This window comes from Camelus dromedarius, chromosome X (assembly GCF_036321535.1).
Source record: "Camelus dromedarius isolate mCamDro1 chromosome X, mCamDro1.pat, whole genome shotgun sequence".
NCBI classification, from domain to species: Eukaryota; Metazoa; Chordata; class Mammalia; order Artiodactyla; family Camelidae; genus Camelus; species Camelus dromedarius.
Window position 1 is genome coordinate 13622524 of NC_087472.1, and position 18446 is coordinate 13640969.

Here is an 18446-nt window from a genome sequence, read left to right on the forward strand (position 1 = left end):
AGGTCAAGGTCATCCCAATAGCCTACAAGGCCCTCCAGGATTTGGCCTCTTTTTAAAAAAATATTTATTTTTATTAAAAAAATTGTTTATTTTGTGGGGGAGGTAATTAGGTTTTTATTTAGTTATTTGTTTTAATGGTAGTATTGGGGACTGAACCCAGGACCTCGTGCATGCTAAGTATGTGTTCTACCACTGAGCTATACCCTCCCCCCCAGGATCTGGCCTCTTGTTGTCCCTCTGACCCCCTTTCTGACCTGTCTCCGCCTCGCTCATTCCACTGCTGCCACACTGGCCTCCTGGTTGCCTGTTCCAGATATGCTCCTGCCTCACCTGCGGTCCCTCCACCTGGAGCACTCTCCCCAGATATCCGCACAGCTGGTTCCCTTGCCTGCTTCAGGTCTTTTCTCACTTGTCATCTTCACAGTAGCACCTTCCCTGGCCACCCAGGGGAAAATTGAACCCTATTTCCACTGCTCCTATACCCCTTCCCTGTTTTAGTTTTTATTTACCATTTCTCTATATCTAACATAGTGTACATTTACTTATTTATTTCCTTTACTGCCTGTATCCTACCATTAGACTGTAAGTGCCACCAGGGCTGAGGTGGGTTTTTTTTTTCTGTGTTGGTTTGGCTCAGTAAATATTTGTAAAATGAATGAGTATTGTGGGACAGGTCATTTAATTCTGTTCACCTTGTTCATTGAGCACCTCCTGAGTACTTGGTGGAGAGAGAGTTACAATAATCTGTCCTCTTGGACCCTGACCCCAAGGACCTGACAGTCTAGTAATCAAGATAGGTGTGTAGACAACCAACCATGATACGATAGGACAGAGTAACACAAAGTTCTACCTATGAAGCTTTTGGAGGAGTAAAGAAATGATTTGATTAACAATAAACTAAGAGGAAAACAGCACTTGAATTGGGTTTTGAATATTGAAAAGAGGCTTCTGACTGGCAGAAGAAAGTTAGAAAGAGTCATCAAGTTAAAGCTGGGAAGTAGGAAAGCATGGGGTGGGTGGTAGGATGATTTGGGTTGATGAAGAGAAGGGGGGGCTTGAGGTGGAGCTACATTAAGAAGGATGCCAATGAAAAGCTTTAAGCAGGGGATAGCATGTGGTTTAGAGAGATCTTTCTAGTGGTGGTGTTGGGGCTAGATTGTAGGGAAGTGGTGGGGATGACCAATAAGGATGTGGGGAAACCAGCAAAGACTACTGCAGAGGTCCAGGCAACGCAGATAGTGGTGTGGGAAACTTGGGTAATAGTGGAGAGGAAGAGAAAGTGGATGGATGCAGTAATAGTGTGAAAATAGAATCAAGAAAAACTTGCTGATGATTAGTTACGATGAAAAGAGAAGAGGTGAGGATGACTTCAAGTCTAGGGGTCCAGCTTGCTGGTGAGCTCATTGAGGGCACGTGATGTCGTCCACCTAGCCTTCCAGCAAAAGTTTATTTACAATGACTAGGATATTGGTCTTTGACCTGGGCACTGCTGGGGCAGCAAAACCTAAGGCATACCTCTTGCCCTCATGATGTTCATAGTCTAGTGAAGGGAAGATATTGTTAGCATGATAGGTAAGGTCTAAATACAGGGCACTTTGGAGAGTAGTGAGCAGAAGAGGGGTCCCTAATTCGTCCCGACAGGGAGATCAAAGGGAAATTATTCATCTTTGTATACCTTTCTGTCTCCAAAGTGCCTAATGCAGTGCTTTAGACATAGGGAATGTTTGATACATGCTGAACTCCATTAATAGAGAAGATAGGAGGAGGAGGAGATTGTGTGTGTGTGTGTGTGTGTGTGTGTGTGTGTTGAGGGGGATGATTGGCACTGAAGATGATGGGTTGTTTTGGGACATGTTGAGTGGAGGTGCCAGCATGTCATAGTTCTGAAGATTTCTAGCAGGTTGGCCATATGGATTTGGAGCGCGGGAGTGAGGTTAAGAGCTGGAGATGAAACTGACCAGTGACAGTATGAAGTGATGGACGAGGGAGTGTAAAGTAGATAGCAGATCATCAGTGGACAGAGAGTACGCTGTGGCCGGAGAGGTTGGGAGAGACTTCCTGGAGGAGCTAGGGCTTGAGTGGAATCCTCAAAGACCTGGAGTCTGTGTGGACAGGCCAAGAAGAGAGGGGAGGACCATCTAAGTCGTAGCAATTGGCTGGGGAGAAGGAAAACTGTGATGGATCTGTGGTAGGATCGAGCAGAGTGAGTTTAGAGGACAGTTGGAAGAGATTAGCGAGGTGTAATGCTAAGGTCTTCCTGGGAAGGTAGATACCGAGTCTTTGCTGACTTGAATTCTTTCCCACCCCAAGTCTTGCTGCCCGCGCTAAACAGTAAGAAGACCAAAATCGATGTAGGGTGCTGCTGAGGGACATTATAAATCCGATGCTGTGCTGTTTTATGTTTGGTCTAGAAAATACTTGTCAAGTTTTAAATTTCTTTCCATGAAGTCCATCCTGATGTGTAAGCTTAGAAAAGAAAATTTATCTTTGAAGAGTTTTTAAAAAATGATATATAGATTAAATGCCTATCTCAAACAAATGAGACCTTCAATTTAGCGTTTTACACCCCTCTGCTGTACAACTTCTGGGTCCTTTATGAACTGAATCAGGCGTGGAACTAAAGAGCTTCCCATCTGCTTACTATTGGGGCAAATGGGTAACACAGGTCACTTGAATAGTCAGCAATTCTGACAAATTGGTTCATGGTAGCCTGGGGTACCATTCAGGCAGATCCTTCAGATTCTTGAGTATGGTCTTAGAGACAAAACCAAGCAACCTCAGCCCCTACAACCCTCACCTGCAGACGGCTCTGCTGCTGGGGACCTGGGCTCAGTTTTCTTCCCTCGAACCTATTATTGACAAGGGCACCTCATGGTCTGGGAAGTTCGCCCTTGGGGAGTGGTCTTTTCTGTCTTAGATTCCACTGTAGCTTTTATTTATTTTCTATTTATTTTTTAATTGAAGTGTAGTTGATTTACAATGTTAGTTTCAGGTGTATAGTTATAAATATACATATACATATGTGTAAATATTTTCAGGTTCTTTTCCATTATAGGTTATTACAAGGTATTGAATATAATTCCCTGTGCTATACAGTAGGTCCTTGTTTATCAATTTTATAGATAGTAGTGTGTCTAGAGATAATTATGGCTGAAGCCCTGGGGATAGCTTCTTCCTCTCTTCTGGAGGAGGTTGATTTCTGAGGACTTACAGAACCACCAAGCTAATACTGTAGAAAGTCAAGAAATAGAATATTTGAGTATAAATCACACACACACACACACACCTCCTTTCAACATGAGCTTATGGCTGAAGATAGAGTAGGTTTTTTTTTCTTCTCTTGACGGAGGCACCGGGGGTTGAACCCACGACCTCATGCACACCAAGCATGTGCTGTACCACTGAGCTCTACCAACCACTCCCCCAAGATAGAGTAGGTTTTTGTGACCATGATGATTGATAAAAGCCTCTCACCAAGGATGATGGAACCCAGACACTGCTGACATTAGGAAGCCGTTGTTACCAGTCTTACCTGCCACCTCTCAATTTCTTTTTTTTTTTCAATTTCTTGTTACGTGAGAAAAACCCTATTCTGAGCAAAAAATTTTTTTCAAAAATCTATGGCATGAAAAATATACACATATGAATAACTTAGTCATTATATAAACTACAGAAGATATATTAAGGGCCTTTGCTCCTTTATTTCATTTGAGTCAGAAATATATTATAAATCAAAATTAGACATTGATCCAATTTTTAGTCCTTTCTCTTAAAAGTCATTGGTAACTTGTAAATTAACATGTTATTTATACATCAGAATAATTTCTGCCAGTCCATCAGTGACATAGTAAATTATATCTCTCTTTAATTTTTGTCTTTGTTGCCAAAAAAAGCTAAGGGTTTTGTCAGGACCTTGCATTAAAATTTTCCTGGCAAAATTTTCATGCCAAGAAAATATTGAGGCGAGTGTGATTGGAGCAGATGTTTTAAGCCAGTTCTGTTTTCTGCAACTGATTCAGTTTAGGGGTCATTAAATCCTTCTAAAACTTCTTATTAGCAGGTAAATATAGATGTCAAATGAGGGGATTAGGTGAGGTGGCTAATTAAATTTGTATTAAGGCAGATTAAGAAGTGACTTTTCCTACTCATTATAAACCAAAACTCCGATTGGGCTTTATATCTAGACTTCCTGTTTTAATCCCCTGGGTGTATCACATAGATGTTTCATGTCCAGAAAAAAACTAGTTGTCACTAGATTTCTTTTTGATCTGTCACCATCAACTGGCATAAGAATCTGTACCTCAGCAAGGGAGGAGAAAGAAGCAAGAGTTAACTGGAAAGGGGTTTTTAAAAATTGAAGTATAGTTGATTTACAATGTTGTGTTAGTTTCTGGTGTGTGTATATATATTCATATATATATATGAAAGGGATCTTTACATCAGAATTAGGAGGGTTTCTTATAGTTATGGTACTGTTATTGTTTGAGTTATTTTATGCTAAATAATCCGTGTGAATTCTTCACTACACTGATTTTTTTTCACTGATTTAATTGAATTGACCACTTTTTTCATTGCCTTAGAGACACTACCTTCAAGTGTTTATGTTTTCATGTTAGTTCTGAATAGGTCATATCGGGGAGAAAGACATTTCCTTCTACCCTTCTAGGTTCTTCTGGCTGGTCTAAGAATTAAATTGACATGAGACAGATTCACAGGAGAAAATCACACGAAAGTTTAGTAACATGGGAGAGACCCAGGAAAACTGGGTGAGTCACCGAAAAGGACAAAACCCTCACCTTAAATACCATCTTCTGTTCAAGACAAAAGAGGATGTTGGGAGTAATGGTTTGGGACCTCAGAGGGGAGGAGGACAGTTCACATGGGGCTGGAAAAGCAAATGTTTGGTAAACAAATGTTTGCTGGGCCCTTCAGGGACAAGGGGACAGGCAGTGGACTCTGATCTCTGAGTTTCCCATACCACGCTAAGCCCATATTCTTTGCAGGTGTCTCTGCTGATAGCTCTATTCCAGGGACAGGCTGTCCATCTAAATTCTTTAGGCAGCTGAGGGGGAGGTAAAAAGAAAAACACCCTGAGTCCTTTGGACCCTGACTGTTTTCAGCTCAAAATAATCCACGTGCCAAAGAGAGAGATATTTTAGGCTAGCAAATTTTGCTCCCCTACGGTCACTTTGAACCACCTGCAAGGACCGAACTTGTCTCCTCTGGACCTCCACGTATGTATTCCTTCTCTGCATGTCCCTGAGAGCAGGTTTCGGTGAGAACTGCACGCAGTGGGAGTCAACAGGGGCCGGCTGGGGGTGGGGTGCAGAGGGCAAGGGAGGAACCAGAGGCAAGAAACTGTCACTGAGGCCTCATGCTGGTGTTTCTCTCTTTGCATCCACACCTTGAATTTTTTCATGGAGCCAGTCGTTTGCAAGAGCTACATTTTAAAAAGATTTTTCCAAGGTGGTCCTTCCAAATCTGTCTTCCTTCTACTCTCTGTGTTGCTCCCCCGTCCTACACCAAGACGACGGGGGAGAACTGGACCTTCCAGCACGATGCTGAGTCAGAGCAGTGACAGCAGGCGTCCTTGCCTTGTTCCTGATCTTCGGGGGAGAGCATTCAGCTTTAGGTCTCTCACCACTGTGAAAGATGCTAGCTGTAGGTTTTTGGCAGATGCTCTTTATTGACTTGAAGAATTTCCTCTTTATTTCTATTTTTTTCCTGAAAGTTTTTTTTTCTTGAATGGGTGTTGAATTTTCTCATGTGCTTTTTCTGCATCCATTGATATTATCTTGTGATTTTTCTTTTTAGACTATTCATGTCCTGGGTTCAATTGATGGATTTTTGAGTATTTAACCACCCTTGTATCCCTGGGATGAGTTCCATGGTATACAATTCTTTTACAATACTGCTGAATGCTCTTTGCCAGTACTTTGTTTAAGTTTTTGCATCTAAATTTATGAGGGGTATGGGTCTGCAGTTTTCTTTTTTGTACTGTCTTTGTCCAGTTTTGGTGTCAGTGTAATATAGTGACTTTATAAAATGAGTTGAAAAGTGATCTCTTCTCTTTTATTTTCTGTAAGAGACTGGGGAGAATTGATATTCCTTCTTCCTTAAACATGTGGTAGAATTCTCCATTGAAGCCATATGGGCCTGGAAATTTCTTTTTCCAGAGTTTTAAACTTATGAATTCAGTTTCCCTAATAGTTATAAGGCTATTCAAATGGTGTATTTCACATTGGGTGATTTGTGGTAGTTTTTGTTTTCTGAAGAGTTGCTTCATTTCATACCTGATTATCAAATTTATGTGTTTAGAGTTGTTCATAGTACTTTTTTATTATCTTTTCGGTATCTCCGGGGTCTGTAGTGATACCTCGTGTTTCACTCCTGATATCAGTAATTTGTGTCTTCTCTCTTTTTTTTCTCTGTCTGTCTTGCTAGGGGTTTGACAGTTTTATTTTATTAAAACAATTTTTTTCACTGTAATTTTTTTATTGACGTATAGTTGAAAGTATAGTTGATTTACAATATTGTGTTAGTTTCAGGTGTACAGCAAAATGTATACATGTATAAAGATATATTCTTTTTTTCGATACTTTTCCATTATGGTTTATTACAGGATATTGAATATAGTTTCCTGTGCTATACAGGAAATCCTTTTTGTTCACAATTTTATTCATCTTATCAAAGCGCCAGCTCTTTCCGCACCCTGTTCGGCCACCCAGGGATCTCCACGCCAGCCACTGCTTCCTTTTCAATTCCTGTTTCTCCGTTCTACTTTACACAGTTAACATTTTGTTTCATTTTACAACAACCCATTCCTGTGGCCTTTCCTCTTCTATCTCTTGGCGGGCTCTCCATTACTTTTCACTCTTCCTTTTAGCCTTGCTTTCGAAAGGTGACTGCAACTTGCTGGTTTCTTTAGAAGATTTCATTTTTAGCAAGACTGATTTTCATCATAATTGCACAAACAGCTGGGTTCTAAGTAGAACCATGATGGCTACATCGTAGAAAACTTGCCTAATGAAAACCTAAAAGAATGGAGTAACTGTCCATTTTGAATATGTCTGAAAGTGCAAAACTGTGGAGGACTAAGACAAACACCAGGCTTGGCAATATAATACTTGGGTTCAAGTCCTGCCTCTGCCACTTACAATCTCAAGTAACAGGCTGGGTGGCTCTGCATTGCTCAGCTTCCCCCAGGAAAGCCTTGTGAAGCCACCATGTGGATCCAGGCCGATCTCAAAGTAGCATGAAGCTTCCCCAAACTGGCTGTGCCCCGTTTTCCATCATTGAGGAGTGACAGTATTGGCCCGCATTGCTGCATTTTTGCTTTATTTCCACTTCATCCAGCCTGGCTCGGCTGGACAGTTCACCGTCCAGGAACAGCCCTGCCTTGAGCATTGCCATTTCTACAGCTCTGCTTCTGGAACCTTCTCTGCCTAGAAAATTCTCTACTGTCTTCTCGGCCTGTTGGAATTCCAGCCACCCTCTAGGGACAGATCAAGTCCCCCCAGCCCAGCAAGGTCTTCTCTGACCATCCCAGATCAAACTGATGGCCCCTTTGTACTCTAGCGGGAATCACTGCTCATGCCATCAACAGGGCCATTCGGTAGCTTAATCTCTGGATACCGTGTGGGTTAGGAGCACAGGCTCTTGTCAAGACACACCTGGGCTTCAGTCTTGATTCTACCATGTCCCAGATTCATGTCCTGAGGCAGCTGACTTCAACTTCCCGAACCTTAGTGACTTCTGCAAAATGAGATCATCTCTGCCTGATAGGGTTGTTGTAAGGATCGAATAAAATGCCTTAAAAGCTGTTAAGTGCCAAATAAACATAAGGGATATTTTAAATGTAATAGTAATTAGAAATCAAGGTTAAATGGGAAAATAATAATGTTGTAATAGGAGAAATACAAAGCTGTAGGTGAAGTAGGAAAGGTCCGTGTGTGTGTGTGTTCACAAACACATATGGAAAGACATACTTTAAAATGTTACTCTGCGGGATGGTTAGCTTCTGAGTGATGGGCTAATTATTGGTTTTTTTATTTTCTATTTTTGCATTTTTAGGGTGGGAATATAATAGATTTAAAACTAGAAAATACTATTTTTGAAACAGAAAAAAATCAATGCCTGTTGATATTACTTGATTATTTATCCTCCACCATACTTCAGAAAGAGTTTTAAAGCAGCACACGATATAGCAAGATAAAAATGGACTATGAAACAAAATGAAGCAAAGGAGAAAATGAGGGGAGGGAAGATAGTATGTAGGGGTGCTGTTAAACATTTATGATCACTGTCTTGTATTTTTATTAAGTGGTTTCTTTATTAAAGAAGAAAATGTCCTAGGATGTCTCTCAGCCATGAGTTTAAGAGCTAAGACTAAGCTTGTAAAAGAAAGGCAGCATTTTACAGCACAATGTAGTGATATTAAAATGATACATAAAAGAAGAGATTTTCTGCCAGTTTTCAATGTGTTAAAGATACTGATTATTTTATTTTTGGCACAGTTGACAGCCCCAAGAGAGGTTGGCCACTACTGTCTATGTTATATTATACTTGTCTAGTAAGTTGTAAGTTAAACACACACACACACACACACACACACACACACACACACACATTTGGTTAACGCTGGCTTTGCTTATCGGTTTTGAATACGTTGAATGGAGAGGCAGACTGGAATGAAGAAACAGCCCGAACTGGACCTGAAGTTCTTGCCTTGATCCTGTCATTAACAGGCTAGACATCAACTCCTTGGTTTACTCTCCCCCTCAGAAATTGAGGACCCTGGACAAGAAGCTCTAACTTGACCATCTATAGTTTCCTAAGATTATAGTTTCACTTGTTTAGGAACGTACATTTCCATCGCTCCTTCCACTTGACAATATTTACAGTATGTTAGTTGACCTGTGTAATAAAATGTTCATCTTAGACTTGTACAATATTAACATAATTTCAATGTCTTTTTCACAGAGAGACCGCTCTCCCCCAAGGCTGTCAAAGGATTTGAAACTACGCCACTTACCAAGAATTATTATACCGTGGTGAGTGTTCAGATAAAGAACAAAAATTTTCTTGACCCTCTATATGGAGAACCACTGATGTGTTGAGGTGACAGAAACAGAAGACTGGGTAACATTGCATTGCAAGGGTGTAATGTCAGCTGCGTTACAAGGGTGTTCTTCTACTTGTAGGCTGCTTACAGACGTCTAGAGGTTTCATATCCACTGTACTGAAAAACTCAAGGGTAGCATAGAGAGTCACAGCAAGGCTTCTTAAACTGCGGTAAAAGGGAAATCGGCTAATATGTAGACATTATGGGGAAATCCAGCAGTTAGAGATAGCCTGACCAGATAGTTAGGAGGTGAATTCCCAAGTTCCTCTAATGCAATAAGTCTTAAGTGATTGCATACTATGATTTTATTTTAGAATCAACCAACCCATTATGTTACCCTCTGAAATACTATCAACTGTGTTCTTGAGAAGAGCCTAAAGGGAAGACTGCCCTTTGGCACAGAGGGAGGACTGAAATGGCTCTGGCTTGGACACAGATATATCAAAATATATTAGCTATAAATAGGGCATGTGCAATACTCAAAATAAGTTCCTGTTTGAAAAAGAAATTGTATCCTTTTCCTTAATCTACTGTCTGCTTTCCTTCATGTCTCCTTTCCAGACTTGGCTCAGTCACTAATGAAAAGGTTCAGGTCTTCACGACCCCTGAGTCTCCCTGTCTGGTAGTCCTGTCCTTTTCCCCCATTTCTGCTGAAATAGTTTCACTTTCCATCCTGTGTTCTCTGTGCATTGGTACTGTGTGCGCCTTTCATCGTGTGCATGGATGGACAGTTTAAAAATATGTCTATATTTGGTTTCAAAATTTTGAATTTCCCTCTTCAGTGAATTTGCTCCATCATGATGACATGAACAGTAGTTGGTATGAAAAATGAAGTTTTTATGAAAAATCAAATGTGGATAATAATCATAGGGGACAATTTGATCACTATTTTCCCTCTTACATTTCTGAGGTTAAAAATATGTTATCCAGCAGAGTGTGGCTCCTTTCTCCCTTTGTCCCTGACCCCTTCCTTTTTTTTTTAAACCAGTAGTGTTTTGATGCATTTTTTTCCCTACATATGTATAACTGTTTATTATTACATAGCTGCAATCATACTATAGACACAGTTTGTGTCCAGATTTTTCACTTAACGTTACATCATTTTCAATGCTTTATTTTCCTTCTCTTTTCTTCCCCCCTACCCAGTTTTATGAAGATATAATTGTCATCCCCCACTGTGTTAGTTTAAGATGGACGGCATAGTGATTTGACTTACATACATCATGAAATGATGATCACAATAAGTTCATTGAACATCCGTCATCTCACAGAGATACAAAATTAAATAGACAAAAATATGTTTTCTTGTGATGAAAACTCAGAATTTACTCTCTTAACAACTTTTATATATAACATACAGCAGCGTTAATTTTATTTATCATATTGTATATGACATCGCTAGTACCTATTTATCTTGTAACTGGAAGTTTGTACCTTTTGACCACCTTCATCCAATTTGCCCATCCTCCATCCCCTGCCTCTGGTCCTGACCACTTCTTTAAGCTTCCAGGTGATCCCCAATGATTTCATTTTTAATGAAAGGGCTCAGCCAAATGGTGGATAAAAATCTTAGCATAGCTGCTTCTCCCTGTGGGTCTGGAACTTACCATGGCTCTGCTTTGGAGCTCTCTCTGCCTCTGCTGATTCTACCAATTTAAAATGTTGTTGAGATTATCCAAGGCAAACAAACCTCTGTGATTCTTATGGGTGTTATGTAAATCCTAGATAAACGACATACAAACTCAGATGTACTGTGGTTTGTATCACCCACCTCCTGTTAGAATTCATGTGCATTGTTTCCATTTCCTCGCTATTATAAACGATTCTGTAGTAAACATCTTACGTGCGTAACTTTGGCAAAGTATGTAAAGATCTGTAGAGTGGAGTCCTAGAAGTTAAATCGTTGAGTCAAAAACATATATGAATATATACACACATATATATTTATTTTTAAAGTTTTGATAGATTTTAGCTCAAACCTTAGACTTAATAAAGAAAACAGAAGTTCTCAGGGAGCCTGTGATGGCCTGTGAAGGAACTGGAGAGCTGTGGTGTGAATATTGCTGAATTACTGAGACCAGTTGGACCGATCGTTCTGTAACTGGATCTGCCTGTACTAGACTCTGGGGATAAGCACCTGTTTGCAGATATTTCCCTGCATCCAAATAGGAAAATATAATCAGTAAGGGCCACTATTATTTATTTTTTCTGACTTTCTTCTCCTTTATTGTAACGGATGGCAGATGCCTAAGCGGTCTGTCTTACAGAACATCCGTGCAGTAGGAAAAGAAATCTGAGGCCTGTTAAATAACATCAAAATCCCAGGAAGCCTCCTGTAATTCTTGCTTTACCACCCGCTTTCTGTTTACCCCCGTTTTCTCTCTCCTTCATCTGTTTACCCACTTGCTCCCATCTTGAACTCTTTCTAGTGTTTATCTGACCTTTTTTTTAAAAAAAAAATTTATTTTTTAGAGCAGTTTTAGGTTCACAGCAAAATTGATCAAAAGGTAGAGATGTTTTGTAGACCCCCTGTCCACATGCATAGCCTCCCCTACTATCAGTGTTTCCCACCAGAGTGGGGACATTTGTTACAAGTGATGAACCTCCAGTAACACATCATTATCACAAAGGCACAGTTTACGTTACCATTCCCCCTGGGTGTTGTACGTTCTGTGCGTTTGGACAAACGTGTAATGGCATGTATCCACTGTTAGACTGTTCAGAGTAATTCCACTGCTTTAAAAAAAACCTCTACTCACCCTCCTTTTTAAAAACCACCAGCCTAAACTACCTTACACATCTATCCTTTTATTCCTTCTCCCTATCCCCTTTTCATTTTTACTTACCATTTCCTGTCTTACTTATGCATGCGTACCTTGCATCTGAGGCAGGGGAGGTGACTAGAGTTTTTGGAGTCTATCTCTGTTTTGCGGAGTCTGTTGGTAACAGGGCATAATGCCATTTGTTTTGTAAAAGCCAAGAAGCTAGAGGAGTGACATTGATCACTACACTTGAATGTAAACAGGTGACCCTACTGCCATATTAGTCAAATGATATAAATACAATAATACATTGCCTTTTTCCATCTCATAGGAATTGACCAACATGAACTCATTTTTGTAGGCGTCATAAGTATCTCAGAATTCCTATAATAGGATGTTTTTGCTTTGATTTAAGGTTTCCTGAAGCCATTATAGTCTTCCTTTATCGGTGGACATATCTCAATTTTCAGCCTTTATTTATGCATTTTAGTCTCATAAGATACTTTCTTCATAGTTACATGACTCGTTCCCTTTGGAAGACAGAGTTATAAAAATGAGCTCACTCTAAAGCCTTTCCAGGAAATGTAGAAAATATATTTTACTGGAAAATCAATAGCCCAGGGTGGAGGTACAAAAGGCCTGTACCACTTTTTCTATGGCTTCTCACCATCTGTTTTACTCTGAATTTAGTCAAAGGTTAATTGAGCAAAAGGATCCTCAGTTGTCCTTGTGAAGGCAGAGGCAGGGAGGCAGAGGCAGGGAGGCAAAGGCAGTGTCTGGACGCAGTCTATTTTAGTGAGTTTGAGTGGATTTCATCTCGATCACATTGTACTGCTCTGAAGTTGGTTGGCCTGCCAGACTCCTTGCCTTCTGACTCATCACTGAGGCCTTCTGTTTGGGAACACACAGCCTTCTCTGTCTGCTTCCCTTTTTATCCTTTTACAGTCGATGCCCTGTGGCCTGAAAAATAAAGAGCCAGTCTCAGAAGTTCACCAGTCGGTCTTTCGAGATTGAGGAAGGCAATAAAAGTCCAAGCGAATTTGGGAAAGAACCCCCAGGCACCCACCCTGATGAGCATGTCTACTCATCAAACCACAGCCAGGGCAATATTTAGTACATCATCATTCAGACACATTTTGTATTATTCAATGAAAGACTCATTAATCACCTCTGTCAATTTAGTGTGTAAAGTCAGCCTTTAGCCACCCTCAAAACTTGCAACAATGTGAGTTTAACGTACGTTTCCATTCAGCTCTCCAGAACTAGCTCAAAGGCAGCGGGAAGTGTCTGCCTACCTACCTCTGTCTGGTCCATGCAAGTGGTTCCTGCACAGATGGAACCTTTACAAAGTAGGCTGCTTCTTCTAGCAAATAAACCCATTGGAACAGGACATTTGGCACGTTTCTTGCAAAGTCTTAGTGATTTCTCCTAAAGGAACTCCAGATGATAGCATTTTAAAGGAAATTGAAGTAATAAAGCCATCATGGAATTAAAGCAATGATGTTTAATTGTCTTAAAAATCCCATTTTATGATGTAAATAATATCTGTGTATTTTCTCATTTAAAAATTCGCTTGGGCAATGACTGGGTTTATTTTTTTTTCTTTTCTTTTTTCTTTTCTTTTTCTTTTTGAACAGACATTATAATTTGGGTAGCGTGACAGTTACAGACAAAAGTGCTTGAAAGGGGAGTGAGGATGTGAAATTGCTCTTTATCAGCAGGGTCTCTTGAAAACTGTGAATAAAGGGGATGGTTAGATGACTTTGTTCTCTCCTTGAATAGAGGTGGGAAGGCATACCACCATCCCCCTTTTCCTCCAATGCAAATACTATAGACAAACAAATAAATATTGCTACAAAGGCATAGGAGTTTTACCTCTTCATAAAATGTGGTACTGTTGAATTCTAGTGCAATTCTCTCCATTTCTAAGAATAAAAAAATGAATGGCCCTGAGCATGAGTATAAGTAATTACTTAACACATTGCAGTGAACAACAGCCCAGCTATAATGATGGACAAATTTGAGTTTGGAGGGACCCTATACTGGATAAAGACTTGGAGTCAAAGAAAAACCAGAAAAGTGTCTAGTAACAGATGAGTAATTTGTGCATTGACTTTTTAAAAAACACCTTTATTGACATATAATTCACATACCACAAAATTCACCATTTTAAAGTGTACAGTTCACAGATTTTTAGTAAATGATTGGAGTTCTGTGATGATCCCCACCACTTTGTAACATTTCATCACCCCAGTAAGAATCTCTGTACCCATTAGTAGTCACTCCTCCAGCCCTTGACAGCCGCTGATCTACTTTCTGTCTCTATGGGTTTTCCCTATTCTGGACATTTTATATAAGTTGAGTCATATAACATTTATTCTTTTGTGTCCAGCTTCTTCCCTAGCATAATATTTTCAAGGTTCATCCATGTTGTAGAATGTATCAGTACTTCATTCCTTCTGTACCAGGTTTTGTTTATCCATTCATCAGTTGATGGACCTTTGGATTAGTTCCACTTTTTGGTTATTATTTATAATGTTGCTGTTAAAATTCATGTGCAAATTTCTGCATGGACATATGTTTTCATTTATCTAGGAGTGGAATTGCTGGGTCACATGGTAACTCTGTGTTTAACTGTTTGAGGAACTGCCAAACTGTTTTCCACAGCAGCTATAGCTCTTGACATTCCCACCAGCAATGTGTGAGGGTTCCAGTTTCTCCATATCCTCACCAACAGTTGTTATTGTCTATTTTTTTTTATTATAGCCACTCTATATGAGTGTGCAGTAGTACTGTGGTTTTGATTAGCATTTCCCTAATGGTTAATGATGTTGAGTATCTTTTTATGTGCTTATTGGCCATTTGTATATCTTCTTTGGAGAAGCGTCTGTTCAAATCCTTTGCCAACTTTTAATTGATCATTTTTATTGTTGAGTTGTAAGAGTGCATTATAGATTCTGGATAGTAGACCATTATCAGATTTATGATTTGTAAATATTTTCCCTATTCTGTAGGTTGTCTATTCACTTTCTTGATGAGGTCCTTTGACACACTAAAGTTTTTAATTTTCATGAATTTCAATTTATCTATTTTTTCTCTTGTTGCTTGTGCTTTTGGTGTCATCCAGGAGTCCTTTGCCAAGTCCAAGGTCATGAAGGTTTCCTCCTCTGTTTCCTTCTAAGAGTTTGGTAATTTTAACTCTTGAATCCATTTTGAGTTAATTTTTGTAAATCATGTGAATTAAGAATGCAAATTCTTTCTTTGCATGTAGTTGTCTGGTGGCACCATTTGCTGGAAAGACTGTTCTCTCCTTATTAGAAGTTCTTGGCACTTTTGTCAAAAATCAGTTCATCTCTGGGCTCTCAATTCTGCCCCATTGATCTATAATCCTATCTTATACCAGTGCTAAACTGTCTTGTTACTGAAGCTTTTTAGCAAGTTTTGAAATTTGATCTAACTTTGTTCTTCTTATCTTAGCTCCACGATAGGTAAGGTGTTTTTATTCCCTGGCTTTTTTCAAGATTTTTTCTTTTTTTAAAATTTTTTCTGGAGTTTGAATATGATACACTTAGGTGGTATTTTTTTTTTAGAAAGAGGCATTTATCCTGCTGGGTTTTCTTGGAGCTTCCTGGATCTGTAGCTTGGTGTATGACATTAATTTGGGGGAAATTCTCAGTCATTGTTGTTTCAAATATTTCTTCTGTCCCTTTCTCTCTTAATTCTTCTCCTGATATTCTCATCACACATATGTTGCACCTTTAGAAGTTGTCCCACAGCTCTTAGATATTCTGTTCCATTTTCCTTTTTTTCTGTTTGCTTTTCAGTTCTGGAAGTTTCTACTGACACATCCTCAAGCTCAGAGATTCTTTCCTCAGTGGTTCAGTCTATTAACGAGCCTATCAAAGACATTCTTCATTTCTATTATAGTGTTTTTGATCTCTAGAATTCACTTTTATTCCTTCTTAGTATTTCTTCCTGCTTACATTACCCATCTGTTCTTGCATGTTGTCTACTTTTTCCACTGTAGCCCTTAGCATATTAACCATTATTGTATAAACTCCTAGTCTGATAATTCAATATTCCTACCATATCAGATTCTGGTTCTGATGTTTGCTCTGTCTCCTTAAACTGTGTTTTTTGCCTTTTCATGTCTTGTAATGTTTTGTTGGAGGCCAGATGTGATGTACTAGGTAAGAGGAACCGCAGTAAATAGGCCTTTAGTAATACGGTGGTGAAGTATGGGGGCAGGGGAAGTGTCCTCAATTCCTATGATAAGGTCTCAGTCTTTTGGTGGCTTGTGTCTCTAGCCTGTGAACTTCACCAGTCCTTCTCAGTTTTTTTCCTACCTTAGGTAGGACAGGACGGCTAGAGGGAGCTGGAGTAGAATATTTGCCTTCTCTTACGTATATTAGACTCTGATAAAACTCCAGTAGGTTAAGGTGTGGTAAAACAGACCTTGTTATGAAGAACAAAACGCTCTGGTGTATTTCCAAATGGCCACTTTTCCCTTCCCCCTTCTGAAGCACATGGGGAATTTTCTTCCTATCTTTATTGTAAGAACCTGGTAGGGCTACTGGAGGTGAAACTCACAAAAGTGTGGGTGTGCTCCTCTGTGACTAGGCACCCTTGTGTTTTTAACTTTCAGACTTGTCTGCATGAGCCCCTAGCAATTCATCAATTCCAGCTCAAGTTTTCCTACCCTGCTACCAATTCCTGTGGAGGCTTCTGCTCATGGTTTTCTGGTCCAGCAAGTTTTGATGCTTAGTTGGTCAATCCATCTCTCCAGTTTTGGATGTAGCATTTTCCCCTCTGACCCCAATTCCTTGATAGATGTAAGAGACTTTTTTTTTTCCAGTTTGTTCAGCTATTTACTTCTTGTTAGGATGAAGTAATGACTTCCAAATGCCTAAAATGCTGGCCTGGAAACCAGAAGTCCTCTTTCTTCTTTTTTGATATAGGCATTCACAACTATTTACAATCTCTAAGCACTGCCTTAACTGCATCCCATAAGTTTTTTAAGGGCGTTTTCTATTTTATCTATCTCATGGTAGTGTCTAATTTCCTTTGTTGTGCTTTGACTTTCTGTAGGGCTTTACATTTCTATTCCATCGCTGGATCGATGTCACAGAGCACCGGTACCTCCAGGCCTGGAGATTTACGCGTACACCTTTAGGGAATAAGCACCCTCCCTGAGGAACAGAGAAACTGAAATAGACATGAGTGGCTGGGAGGAGGGGCTACAACTTAAGCCATCCTGAGGCCTGTGTCATTGTCAACCAAGGGTGATATTGCCTTTCAGAGGACATCTGGCAGTGTCTAGGCGCATTTTTGGTTGTCATACTGGGGTCGGGGGTGGTGTGCAACTGATATCTGGTGGGTAGAGGCCAGGATGCTGCTGAACATCCTACAGTGCACAGGACAGCCCCACACAGCAAAGTTATCTGCTCTGGAATAGAAGTAGTGCTGCCATTGAGAAACCTGTTTTTTTTTAACCCCTTAAATTGATGAGACTGTTTCCCAGCTCACCCAGCACCTACCTGTACAGTGTCTCGCTACCTCTTCACAGTGGTCCCTGAGGCAGGTGAAATGTCACAATCTGAGATGAGGCAAGTGAAGCCTTAAAACTGAAGTGACCTGTCCGTCAGTAGCAGACCTTCTAGTCCAGTAGTTTCCCCTTAAGCCCACACTTACAGGGACCTCCACTTGCTTTGTCCACTCCACCTGTCAAAAGCTGTCATCATACACTGTCTTGTGAGTATACGTCAGGCACATTGGTAGGCTAAGGGGCTTCTCCTGGCCAAGAAGGCTTCCACTGTCTTGTTAGCACCCGTTCAACATCCCCCTCTGCAGATAGAGTAGAAACTCCCTAAGGGTGGCATGGCCTTTGGCACAGAGGAGGCACTCAGTAAATTTATGTTGAATGGATTAGGAGATATGAAAATGTGAGCTTGGTCGTCTCTAGGAGCTCGAAATGAAGGTTGTAGCTGCCTCCAGAAGTGGGGCTGCTGGGGAAAGAGAAATTGTGGACCAGTAAGTATGTTGGTTGTTTCGCCTAGGGGATTTTCATGTGATTATCATGAACAGTCCTGGTGAGGGCCATTTCCCTGGTTAAATTCCTCACATTGCAGCTTCCTTTTCTCCTTGAGATGTTCATACTAGCCCCTTTTACTTTAATTAAAATAAACCTTGCTAAAGTAAATGAACCCTGCTTGAAAATTCAGCGTCCTCAGATTTTGTCACCTAAAGGTCTTATCAAAAACATAACTTAAAAAAAAACTTTTTTGATGTTTGACATCAGTGATCGTGAAATTATCCTGACATTGAATCTAGGTCTTAAGGTAGATGGTCTCAATTTTCTCATCCATAAAATGGGAATGGTGAGCCTCTGTTAGCTGAGACCTTTCCCGGAGGTAAAATGATTTAAAGCACCTGAAAGCATGCTGAACTGTACTGTGTAAACGTCAAGGCCTTTCCAATTACGGGTAACTCTGAATATATGTGTTCGTGTGAGTTATGCAATATAACCAGTTGTGCCATTATTTAAGGTAGTTTGCTACAAT

The 18446-nt window shown here is 40.1% G+C and overlaps 1 protein-coding gene across 4 annotated transcripts in view; it reads left to right on the top strand.

The window, feature by feature from the left end:
• Window positions 1-18446, top strand: part of ARHGEF6 (Rac/Cdc42 guanine nucleotide exchange factor 6) — a 95653-nt gene that overhangs the window by 33163 nt on the left and 44044 nt on the right. For all 4 annotated transcript variants that reach the window (XM_031445388.2, XM_064483394.1, XM_064483396.1 and 1 more), the window contains one exon: window positions 8983-9053. In XM_031445388.2, coding sequence (XP_031301248.2) covers window positions 8983-9053 — 71 coding nt within the window. The remainder of the gene's footprint in view (window positions 1-8982; window positions 9054-18446) is intronic.